The following is a 12,998-nucleotide window of genomic DNA, read 5'->3' as shown; positions in this document are numbered from 1 at the left end:
CTCTCTCTCTCTCTCTCTCTCTCTCTCTCTCTCTCTCTCTCTCTCTCGGTCTCTGTCTCTCTCTCTGTCTCTGTCTCTCTCTCTGTGTCTCTGTCTCTCTCTGTCTCTCTCGCTGTCTGTCTCTCTGTCTCTGTCTCTCTCTCTGTCTCTCTCTGTCTCTGTCTCTCTCTCTCTCCCTCTCCCTCTTTCTCTCTCCCTCTCTCTCCTTTTCTCTCCCTCTTTCTCCCTCTCCCCTTCTCACTTCTCCTCCTTCAGATCCTCTCTCCCTCCCTCCCTCTCCCTCTCCCTCTCTCCCTCCCTCCCTACCTCCCTATCTCCTGATACAAAAGACAGTTCCTGAATTTAAGTACCTCACAGTCTAATGGGAGAGAAAACAAACAATAAATATGTATAAAAACTAGATACAGGATAAATAAAAAATAATTAAGGGAGGAAAGACACTAGAATTAAGAAGAGTTGGAAAATGGTTCCTGTAAAAGATGGGATTTTATTTTATACTCTTGAAGGAAGCCAGAGAAGCTGAGGGGCAGATGTGAGGAGGGATAGCAGAGCAGGTTTGGGGGACAGTCAGAGAAAATGCCTGGAGCCATCAGCACTATGTCACAGTAACTCAAAAACAATGTCACTTTAGACTTCATTAAGGGAGATGTACTAAGCAGAATTGTAGTGATAGTGACTTCCAATTTTTGCTTGGTCAAACCACATTTTTGAGAATCTTTTCTGGCCCTGGCCTGTACATTTTAGTTAGGATACTAACCAATTGATCCATCTCTGTGGGAGGCCTGCATTTCACACCATGCCACCCCTAATTGAAGGGCCTGTAAATATTTTGCCTTAAGATATGAAGACCTAGGTGGTTCTTCTTTATTGATCCCATTGTCTTCAAATATTACAATATCTTTTCTGAATGACATTCCCCAGATTTTTTTGCATGACCTTAAAAGGCTCAGAATAATAATTAGACATTTCAGAGAGATGTATACCTGTAAAATGTAAAAGGAAAACAACAAAAAACCAACCAATCTAGAAATTATAGTTGTCCCAATGTGCAAGATGTTATCTTTGAAGGTGGATGTGATTCCTCTCTTTTGAAATTCTCTAACATAGCCTGGGTAAACACTTATCAACAATTAAAAAAGCCAATCTTAGAAATTTGAAAATTAGAATGAGATGGACTCGGAGGCAACATTTCCTCTTGGAGATTCTATGATTCTGGCTCCAGAACCATCAGTACTCTATTAGAACAAAGACATAGTTCTGACTGAAGTTGGAAAGGAATGGGGAATATCATGGACCCTTACATTTATCTAGAAGATAATAAAGTATCTGATGGAAAATAATGGAGCCTCTTTAGTTGGGGAGAAAATATAGACATGAGAAACACTTTCCTGAAGGCCCACTTAAGGAAAATAAATATGATTAGGTTAGCACAGTTAAGTCACAAATCTTTGAGAAGGTGGGTTTTGAGTCAGGTCTTGGAGCTTTTCATGGATGTGTATTGGTAAAGAGTAGAGAAGAACTCATTCTGAGACGGAAGATGAAGGCAGGATCTAGCAACCGATGAGGTGTGGAAGGAAAAGTTTATTGATTTTATCCTTTTTTTTCCTCCTAGCTTGAGCAATACTTTTTTTTCATGTAATTCCTATGACCATTCCCCCCCCCCCCATTTTATAACAGCTAGTCATTTTCCCTGAATGTGATCATCATTACTACTTTTTTTTAAGGAAATCAACATGAATCCTCAAGACTAGGAAACAGTATAGTCAGGATAGTGGTTCAATATCCTGCCCTACCTTGTGGGTCCTCACCTTTTGCTTTCAAATTGCCAAATAAACTCCCCCCAAAAACCTCCTAAAGGGAAAAAAGTGTATGAAATGATTTAAAGAATGGAAACCTGTTATAAAATTCATTTGAGGGTTCTCTGTGCAGCTTGGAAATGAATGAAGAGAGAGGATTCACAACTTGGGCATTGCAAACCCAGTTTTAATCTCCCCACCTTAAAAGTATAAATGATGATGTAAAGTTAAAATGCAGGCAGCTTTTTTGGTGTTTGTTTGTTTTTTTCTTTTGCTTTTTGTAGGGGGAAGGGCAGGGCAATTGGGATTAAGTGACTTGCCCAAGATCATATGGCTAGTAAGTGTTAAGTGTCTGAGGCCATATTTGAACTCAAGTCCTTCGACTCCAGGCTAGTGCTCTCTGTTCACTGTACCACCTAGCTGCCCATCAGGCAGTTTTTAAAAGCAGTCATTTCATATTCCAGATAGATTCTGAATGGAAAACAGAATTAGTTATATTCAAAAACAAAGCGTGTCTTCATTGATCAATGGAAGTTTTAAGTTAAACAACAGAATATGAGATGTTTAACATTAAAGGTGAGACTCAATCATTCAAAATACAAACATAAATAATAGAAATAGCAAAACTGAGAATCTTTGCATTGGAATACACCTTAAAGTTTGATCATGTTTCTACTTGAAGCATAAATTTCCTTGGTAGCATCCTTAACAATGAGGCATAGAGTTTTCAACAGACTCTCGTCAGGACACTCACTTTGCAAAGAAACAATGTAGGCGTTTTTAATTGTTAGGAAGTTTTTTGTTTCTTTGTTTCCTCTAATAAAGCTCCAGAATCAGCAACCCTTCAATTTATAAACATTGGTTCATGGACAGAACTTTTTCCCTTCTCCTTAGGGTCCAACTGAAAGAAGTCACACCCCTGTTCCATGGAACAACCCTCCAAATAGTTGATGGTATTGATCCTAGTCTCATAAATAATTTATTTTTCTCCAGGGTAAATATTCTCAGTCACTTTTGTTAATGTTAATATGATATGGTTAGAATTTCTTCACTATTTTGGTCATCCACCTTTAGCTCCCCTTAAAATTATCATAGGTCTCCCTAAAATGTGATATCTAGTAGGAAACACAGTTTCAAGTGTTCTGATCAGATGATACCACCTTTCCCCCAATATATTACATTCAGTATAACCAAAGTAGACTTGGTCTGGGATGACAATAATAAATAGACTTGGTCTGGGATGACCAATAAAAACACCAAGATTTTGTTGCAACATTCTTGTTTTGAGTAGAGAATCAGAATCTGGCAGCTGTCCATGTCCCTTGATGATTTCCTAAAACTTTGACTGCCAAATTCGACAATTTTGTTTATTTCTATGAGATGGTTTCAATACTTGGAAAATGATGCTTTTTTATATCACTTTGTTTAATGTTTCATCTACTGGAAAGCAAAGAGAAAGCTTTCAAGTGATTTTTCACTTGATGTACCTCTACTAGTATCAATTTTCCTTCCTAATTTTGCCCTAAAGGGAAAAAAAGTAAACCTCAACAGCAGATTAGATTAACAGAGCACAAATTGGCTTTTCTATTGCATTTGGCTTGGTATTCATAAAAGGGGGGAGGTACATATTGTTATTTATAAATGTTTTTTTTTTATAATTTTATGGGTTTATATTTACAAGACCAGTACTCAAAGAATTGATGGGTTTTTTTTTCTTGACACTTTGTGTGCTATAGGAGTTGTATTTTGCCATGGGGTGGATTGTGGCATCTTGATTAAAGTCTTTTGGTTTACACAACTAGTTTTTCTTTTTCTTTTTTTGGAGGGCAATTGGGATTAAGTGACTTGCCCAAGGTCACATGGCTAGTTTTTGTGTTAAGTGTCTGAGGTCGAATTTGAACTCAGGTCCTCCTGACTCCAGGGCCAGTGCTCTATTCACTGCACCACCTAGCTGCCCCCAACTAGGTTTTCTTTAGGTATGAATGACTGAAAGAAGAGCTTGATTTCCCCATCTAATAGACTTCTGAGTCAACAAATGCAGGACTCTTCAATCCAAACAATTAAACACAATCACTAATAAATGAAGTCTGTATTCAGTTTCATTTAGCAGACAATCAAGCAAGGTACTTACTCTGTACAAAACAGTGTCCTAGGTGCTAGAGATACAAAGATGAGAAACAATGGACAGGCTCATGCTTTTCGCACTGATTAATGTATTTTATCAATTATTCAAACAAGCAAGAAGGATGTGACTAGAGTACCAAGACTAGGAAGCTTTAAACTAATCTCTGGATTTCCCCCTTTTATGTCTAAAAATCAAATGAACAAATATGAAAATGGGGAACTCTGATCAGATCCTAGCAAGTTATATTTAAAACTGTACAGGGTAGCCACACAGTGATTGATAGTTAGACAACTCTGAACTTTCTTGATTCATGGACAGCAGAAGTCTAGGACTTTGTAAATATAATAATTGATATAGACCTCTCCCATTGATTGCTTTTAAAGGCTACAGAGAACTTTTAACTCATTGTTATTATTGTTTATTTGTTTGTTATCATGACCCTATTCGGGGTTTTCTTTGCAAAGCTACTGAAGTGCTTTGCAATTTCCTTCTCTAGTTCATTTTACAGATGAAGAAAGTGAGGCAAAGCAGGGTAAAATGACTTCTCTGGTAACAAAGCTGGTGAGTGTCTGAGGCTGGATTTGAACTCATGAAGATATGTCTTCTTGCTACTAAGCCCAGTGCTCTATCAACTTTATAATAATAATAATAACTATTAAAGTTATTTTACACAGAGGTCTTTACCCCTCTATTTTACACAGATGTCTTACATATGTCTCAAAATATACCTCTTTTACTTATTTCCATGTTTCTTACCCCAAGGTTTGTTCAGTGGTTTTCTGCCCATTTATCCTCAAATCATTCTTTTGTGTTTAATCTTTCATTACCCAAATCATTAAATTTATCCTATTGACTCAGATAATAGATTACATTTGCTAAAACTGAACACATGATTCACTATGTGGAAGTGAAAGACCTGGTTCTGCTTAAAATCTATTCAAATTGTTTTGTATTTAAGAGTTATGAATGACAACTTATAGTTGGTTGAATATCAAAAATGCCTGGAATTTATTCTGAGTGTTTCTGCCTCATCATTTACATCCTTATGCTCAGACCAAAGACCCAGTCTTGGATTAATGATAAAAAAAGTACATCTCATTTATGAGTTACCTTATATGATATCTTTACAGATAAGGAAACCAAATGTCTGAATGTTTCAATAGCATACACAGGACCATCCAAATAATAAGTGGCAGAGGTTAGATATAATCCTGGGTTTCTGATTCCATATTCAGGGCTCTTTCCAGAAACGGGAGGAAATTGTAGGTATTTATGTCCCAAAGTGGGGGAAAATGATGTGATCTCCAACTTCACACCTCCCAGTATCAATCCCAACCTCTTTTTCTTCTGTCTTGTATCTTTTCCAGGAAGCAATCTGAATGATGGCCTGTGGCATTCAGTTAGTATCAATGCCAGACGGAACCGCATTACTTTGACACTGGATAATGATGCAGCATCCGCTGCTCATGAAACTACTCGGCTGCAGATTTACTCTGGAAACAGCTACTATTTTGGAGGTAGTTATTTAGCCTTCTAGAAAGAAACCAAAGCGGGAGTCAGGCATTTAGGATTTATTTCCTTATTATAACCTTAATTTCCACATTTTTATTTGTCCTGGTTCTCCCCAAAATAATAGTAAACTTTTTCACTAGAGAAAATAAAGATCACCTGAGAGTACAGCAGGGTAGAAGGTAGGCTTAGCAATAGCTGCTCTTATATAGTGTTTTAAGTTTTGAAAAAAAAACACTTTATATATGTCATCTCATTTCATCTTACAAGTGGGAGGCAGTTACTTTCATTTTTTTGCATTTACAGATGAAGAAACTGATACTAAGAGATGTTAAGGGTTTTCCCAGAGTCCCAAAGTTAGTAAATACCAGAGACAGAATTTGAATTCATGTCTTCTTCATTTCTAGTATAATACTCTATCTGCTGTATACTCTCTCTCTGGTATATATATACTTAATCTAACTGACCTCAGCAAATATTCAGAAGAAATAACTCAACTAAAAACTTGACCATGACTCAGGAAGTCATAATATTGACTGTGCCATATGTAACACAGTCTCCTTAAAGTCATTAACATTTCAACCAATCTATTGTGGTGTGAGGTGATAACTGATAATTGGCATTCTTGAGGTAACCTTCAAATGAGATATAAAATGTGGATACTTCATAGAGAATGTAAAATTCTCCCAAACCTTACTACCACATCCTTCATTTAGGCAGCATTTCTAACAATTTTTTCATCTTAACACACATATATTGTAAGGCTTTCACAAGATGTTACAGAATTTAGAAATTGATATTAACCAAGTTTAATTTTTTTTGGTCATAAATATAACCTGAGAGTGAGTTTTATACACCAATTAAGTGACAGGTATAGACAAAACAAAATAAAACAAAATCCATAGCCTACTTATAAATAATATTTAAGGACAAGGTCCATGGCTAATATAGGATCTGATTTTTTTGTCATTGTACACAATTTACCCACTCATCTGCTAAAGCCATTTTTTGTTATGCTATCCAATGTAAAACATGACTGTGTACATTGTTGAATCAAAAATTCAGAGGTTAGTGGAGGGGATAAATAAAATATTTAAAGTATGATTTGTACATTGTTCTTCTAATGCTTGAAACATATTTTATCTCTGTTTGAAAGTTCATCAAGGCTTAATGAAGGTAGAGTCTTATACATAGACTAAACAGGCAAAATGATCTCATATTGCAATTCAAAGGGAGGAAAAGAAGGTTACCCTACAGCTCCACCCCTTACCCTAACCAAATTTCTATTAACTACTCACCGAGGCTAAAAATTCTTCACACAGGGAGAACATGTCTCGTTCCATACTTAGGAATTAGCCTTAATATTCTTATCCCAGAATAGTTTATAATCCATGCTAAGGTTGATGCAGTGTGGATCTTATCCTGACAGGGGTGTAGGCAGAAAAGAATAGAAGGATTCTGAGTACCCAAAGGTGATAGAAAGGTAATGAATAGAGAATCTGGAATCCCCCCAAAGAGTTCCAGAACATATTTCATGGGACTCAGGGATTGTTTCTAATTAATTTACATTGTAAAATAACTAATAGGCATCTGCAAAGCCTTGCGGGTAAAACACTTACCCTCCCCCTAGTTTGAATAGGTGCTATTTTTGGTAAGTCCTAATGGCAAATGGACCTGCTTCAGCCCAGATTCATTTCAGAATTGCAGAGTTTGAACAATTATTCCTCATGTAGTTTGCTACTCTAAGAAAGGTGAAAAATCAGCTGAGGTACTAATAGTCAACTTAGATAAATTCTCTTTGCAGCTGCAATTAGAAACTCGAGAATCCTCCTCCATTTTATAGGATGGCTATGAGCTATTAACCAGCTGTTGGGTTTCAGGAAAACAGAGTCTTATCTATTAGGGTGGTTGAAATAATTCCCCATTATTTATGGCTTATTGCTGTCATTTTCAAGACTGCTTTGCCATATGCTCTGAACCTATTAGAATGATGGAGGCTAGGGTCTGTGACTAACATATCAAATAAATACCTATGCTATTGTTTACTTGCACTAAGCAAGAAAATAGTAATATGTCAGTAGCAGTCTTGTCATGTGAATCAAATGAAAGCATAGGTGATTGGGTGAAGGAGAAAGTTGAAAGAGATGGAGATGAGAATGAATAAAAAAAACTTAAAAAGGTAGATTTTTTTTGTTGTCCTCATGAACTCATAGCACTATAATGCCATTCATTTATAGTCCCTGTTCTTTTGAAAGTTCTCATACATTTTAATGTCACTTTATAATTTCAATTACATCTCAATGCATACCTTTCTTAAGAAGTAACACTGCTAATGTTAACAATTATTCCTTACCTATAGTACAGTTTCCATCAAAAGTGTAATTCAGAATTAAAGCTAACATTTAGACTTTTTTCAAGATTGAACACATATTTTTATGTATCTTAATATATAACTTTCTTTGGATCAAGTACACAATGCATTTGAATTATGAAGTTTACCAAACAAACATAAAATGAGAGAGAAAAATTTGTTGCAGTGCTATGAGATTCTTTAATACTTTTTTTTTCGGCAACATGATTAAGGCCCTCTTTGTACTGTTTCTGTCCCCTTCCTTGAAAATACTACGATTTACAACAAAAGCTATGAATAAAAAGTACCTCAGATAATTAGACCTCAAGGTCTTCTATCAATAGGTCACCAAAGAAATGACTGATCATTTCAGTATTCTTCTTCATCTTTTTCTCTCTCCCACAGGGTGCCCAGACAATTTCACCGATTCCCAATGTTTAAATCCCATTAAGGCTTTCCAAGGCTGCATGAGGCTCATCTTTATTGATAACCAGCCCAAGGACCTCATTTCAGTTCAGCAAGGTTCCCTGGGGAATTTTAGTGATTTACACATTGATCTGTGTAGCATCAAAGACAGGTAATTATTGTCTCTTCTCCTCCTCCCCTTTCCCATTCTCACTGTTCAAAGCCTGGGTTTCTTTAAGCACAATTCTAATCTACCAGCATTATCCACATTAGACATAATCGAGTCACCAAATGGAAAATATTTCTGAAAAGGATTCCAGGCCTGAAGAAAAAATGGTTTAAATTCCCTTCATGTTGACTTGAAATAAATATGACATGCAAATTAAATCAAAATATAAACTTATAAAAGGATTAAAATTTTATGCATAAACAACATTTGATTGTGTTGAAGTTAAGAGTAGAAGGGAAGAAGGTAGGGAAAAATAACTTCTTTCAAAACATTTCATTCCTATTGAAGAGTTTATTTTTGTTAATGGAGAATGATCAATGTCATGTGTTTGAAATAATCTTTTCTGATGGCCACTTTGTTTTTGAAATACACCTTTCTGACAGCAACTTTGCTTTATTAAAACATAGGTAAAAAGGATGGCACCACATACATCATCAACTCTAGTTGGCATCTGTAGCACAAAGTTACTTTAGGCTACACAAGACAGGTTCCTGACTAAAGAGCATTTATTGTGTCATCCAGGATTTAGAAATACCAAAAATTAAGAGACACTAAGAAGAAGTAAGTTTTCTTTCATCTCAGTTGACTCCTCTTTTTCAGTCAAGGTCTACCTCCTCTTGGAGGAGAAAAAAAATCTCTAAATTCAAAAGTGGGCAAATATAGGGGCAAATAAATTCTTTTTTTTTCAAAAGCTTTATTAACTTCTGATTTACATTATTCATTTCTGCCAGATGTTGTTACAAATGTTCTCCCCATTTTTCCCCTACCCACCACCCCAAAATAGCAGTCCCACAGGATATCCCCTCCTCCAATCAGCTCTCTCCCATATCTTCTCCCATACCGCCTTCGATTTTTCCAGTAGGGCATGGTGGATCTCTATGCCCCAGTGCCAGTATATTTTATTTCCCAATTATATGTAAAATAGTATTAATAAGAGTATATATATATTTGAACATTTGATTTTAAAACTTTGAATTCCAGATTCATTCCCATCCTCCTTTGTCACCCACCCTTACTGGGAAGATAAGCAATTCAGTTATAGGTTGTACATGTGTAGCTAATGCAAATTATTACCATAGTACATATATTGTAAAAGAATGACTATATTTCCCTCCCTCCTATCCCAACTCCCACTTGTTCTATTCTCTACTTTGATCGCGTCCTTTTTCAAAAGTGGGTGCTTCCAACTTCCCTGTCCCCTAGTGCACCCTCCCTTCCATCATCCCTCCTTTCATCCCCTTCCCCCCTACTCTCCTGTAGGGTGAGATACCCTATTTAGTGTGTATTACATTCCCTTCCTGAGCCAAATTCAATGGGAATAAGGTTGACCCATTCCCTTTTGCCTTCCTATTCCATTGTAACCATTTTCTCTTGCCTATTCTATATGAGATAGTTTACCCCATTCTGCCTCCCCATCTCCTCTCATTATATTCCTCTCTTACCTCTTAATTTCCCCTTTTAAGTATCATCCCTTCCTATTAAATTGGTCCTGTGCCCTCTATCTCTATATACCTGTAAACATATATACACACATTCACATATGTATTCATATGCCAATATTCCCTCCAATATAGACATATATACACACACACATATATATATACATATATATATGTATATATATATATATATATATATATATATATTTCTCTTCCCTTCAACTATTTTCATACTGAGAAAAGTTTCATCAGTTACAATTATCGATTTTCCATGTAGGAATATTAATAGTTCAACTTTGATAAGTTCCTTATGATTTCTTTTCCCTGTTTATCTTCTCATGCTTCTCTTGCTTCTTGTATCTGAATGCCAAATTTTCTGTTCAACTCTGTGTTTTTTTCATTAAGAATGCTTAGAAGGCCTATATTCCACTGAATGACCATATTTTCCCCTGAAACATGATACTCAGTTTTGCTGGGTAGGTGATTCTTGATTTTAATCCCAGCTCCTTTGCCCTCCGGAATATCATATTCCAAGCCCTTCAATTCCTCAGTATAGAAGTTGCCAGATCATGAGTTATCCTGACTGTGTTTCCACAATATTCAAATTGTTTCTTCCTGGCTCCTTGTAATAATCTCTCCTTGATCTGGGAATTTAGGAACCTGACTATAATATTGCTAGCAGTTTTCTTTTTGGGATCTTTTTCAGGAGGTGATCAGTGGATTCTTTCAACCTCTATTTTGCTTTCTGGTTCTTAAACATCAGGGCAGTTTTCCTTGAGAATTTCTTGGAGGATGATTTCTAGGTTCTTTCTTTGATCATGTCTTTCAGGTAGTCCAATAATTTTTAAATTATTTCTCCTGCATCTATTTTCCAAGTCAGTGGTTTTTCCAATAATATATTTCACATTGCCTTCTATTCTCACATTTTTTGGATCTGTTTAACAGCATCTTGATTTCTCATAAAGTCATTATCTTCTGTTTGCTCCAATCTAATTCTGAAGGAATTATTCTCCTCAGTGAGCTTTTGAGATTCTTTTTCCATCTGGCAAATTCAGCTTTTTAAGGCATTCTTCTCCTCATTGCCTTTTTGAGCCTCTTTTGCCATTTGAGTTATTGTATTTTTAAGGTGTTATTTTCATCAATCAGGGTGTTGACTCTCATTTCATAATTTTCTTGCATCGTTCTCATTTCTCTTCCCAATTTTTCCTCCACTTCTCTTATCTGCTTCTTAAGGTCCTCTATGGCCTGTAATTAGCTTTTTTTTTTTTTGAAAGCTTTTGGTCCAGGAGTTCTGACTTCACTGTCTTCCTCATGTTCCATGATTTGATCCTTTTTGTCCCCAAAATAGGAATCTAATGTTGGATTCTTCTGATTGCTTTGCTTCCTTTCCTGGTCATGTTGCCACTCAATTACTTGATTTTTGGTTTTTTTTTGCCACAGTAGGACTCTGCACCAGATAGGGGAGCTTTGTTCCAAATGCTGGGGTTTTCTCTCTGAAGTATTAACATGCACTGTCAAGCTGGTCACACACCCCAGTACCTCCACCCTAGAACACAATCCAGATCCAAGCTGGTTAAAGCAAGAGCAATTACCCCTCAGACTGGTCGCTTGGTCCCCCTATATTCTGCAGGCCTGGAATGGAAGCTGCCACATAGTGCATCCCTCAGAGGCTTCTCACCCTGGAGGCCAAAAGCTGAGGCATTCCCAACTACTGGGTCTCAAAGTCCACACTGCACTGACCTCTCACTTTGTCCTTAGAATCTATTTGTTGATAATTCTGGATCACCACAGCTGCTGGTGATCTGGAGTGCCTCCAGCCTGAGGCTGATCAGGGCCTCCCTGGGGCTAAAACCTGGGAGTGGGGCTGGGCTCAGGTCCCAGAACTCTGTGCAGGTCTGCTGGGATGTGCTCAGTGAGAGGTTAGCTACTCTGTGTCATTTTGTGGGTTCTGCAGCTCCAAAGTTTGTTCAGAGTCCCCTTTTACATGAATTGGGGAAGGTGGAGGAGGGAGCTGTGCATAGGTCCTGTTTCTACTGTGCCATCTTGACTCCGCCCAAATAAATTATCCTCAGAGAAGTTCCCTAGGATATCCTTTTTCTTTTTCCCATGTGCTCTAAGTCTAGAAATATTACCATAAATCATAAATGAAAATTGTTTACCAATGGGATTTTAAAAGTCTCACTGATATGATTTGGCAGAACTTGACTTGCAAGTTTCCTTTCAAATACCATTTGATATGTGATCCCAAGCAAAGTATCCTCCTTTCTTCTGGTAATCTATCTCCTTCCTCTTCTGACTTTCTGGCGAAGAAGCTAATAGATGTGTGTGTTTGTGTGTGTGTTCTATTAGAATTTATTAATTTATAAACCTTGAGATAAGAAAAAAAAGTATTGAAATAAATCACTACTACCCTGACAATTCTAGTTAATGGTAAGAATATGAAGGCACATTTCATTAACTACTCCCATTTCTGTAGTAAAGGTGCTATGTGATATTTATCAATGGGGAGTCCTTTCTGAAATCTTCATAACTCCATGGGACATGCACATTACTTTTGATTATACAAAAGTCACTGCCAAGCACACTCTACTTTTGTATAATTGTGTTGCACATTATTGTATTATATTTCATTGTATTTGCTTAATTGAATAAAAAGGATTGCATTTAACTATGTGAGGAAAGTAACATTTTTTCTTAATTTAGCAGAAAATGCATTTTGCACAAAAAATGGCTATGTATGAAAGGACTTTGTATAGTTCATTCTTTCTTGATATGAATATAATATGAGGTGTTTTTTGTTTTCTTTTGGTCAATTTGATTGAGTCTTGGTTTGGGGGATAAGAGTCAATTAAGCAGTATCTACTATAATAAGCCAACATTATCATTAGTTGATTTATCTATGGCATTATCAGCAATGCCTGTGATCTGTTTTATCAACTTATTTCAACAAATACTTATTGCATATCTATCATAGCACAGAAAGAAAGAAAGAAAGAAAGAAAGGAAGGAAGGAAGGAAGGAAGGAAGGAAGGAAGGAAGGAAGGAAGGAAGGAAGAAAGGAATGAAGGAAGGAAGGAAAGAAGGAAGGAAGGAGAAACAGAAAGAAAGAAAGAAAGAAAGAAAGAAAGAAAGAAAGAAAGAAAGA

The 12,998-nt window shown here is 36.4% G+C and overlaps 1 protein-coding gene across 2 annotated transcripts in view; it reads left to right on the top strand.

Moving 5' to 3' along the window:
• CNTNAP5 (contactin associated protein family member 5) overlaps positions 1-12,998 on the top strand; it is a 934,370-nt gene that overhangs the window by 491,131 nt on the left and 430,241 nt on the right. For both annotated transcript variants that reach the window (XM_069066887.1, XM_069066888.1), the window contains exons 9-10: positions 5,289-5,438; positions 8,186-8,357. In XM_069066887.1, coding sequence (XP_068922988.1) covers positions 5,289-5,438; positions 8,186-8,357 — 322 coding nt within the window. The remainder of the gene's footprint in view (positions 1-5,288; positions 5,439-8,185; positions 8,358-12,998) is intronic.

Source organism: Petaurus breviceps, unplaced genomic scaffold, assembly GCF_028583685.1.
Source record: "Petaurus breviceps papuanus isolate PSGF00001 unplaced genomic scaffold, PetGlider_PUasm1.0 90731, whole genome shotgun sequence".
Classification (NCBI taxonomy): Eukaryota; Metazoa; Chordata; class Mammalia; order Diprotodontia; family Petauridae; genus Petaurus; species Petaurus breviceps.
Note: the sequence above shows the minus strand (reverse complement) of the source record. Positions and strands in the feature narration are given on the sequence as shown.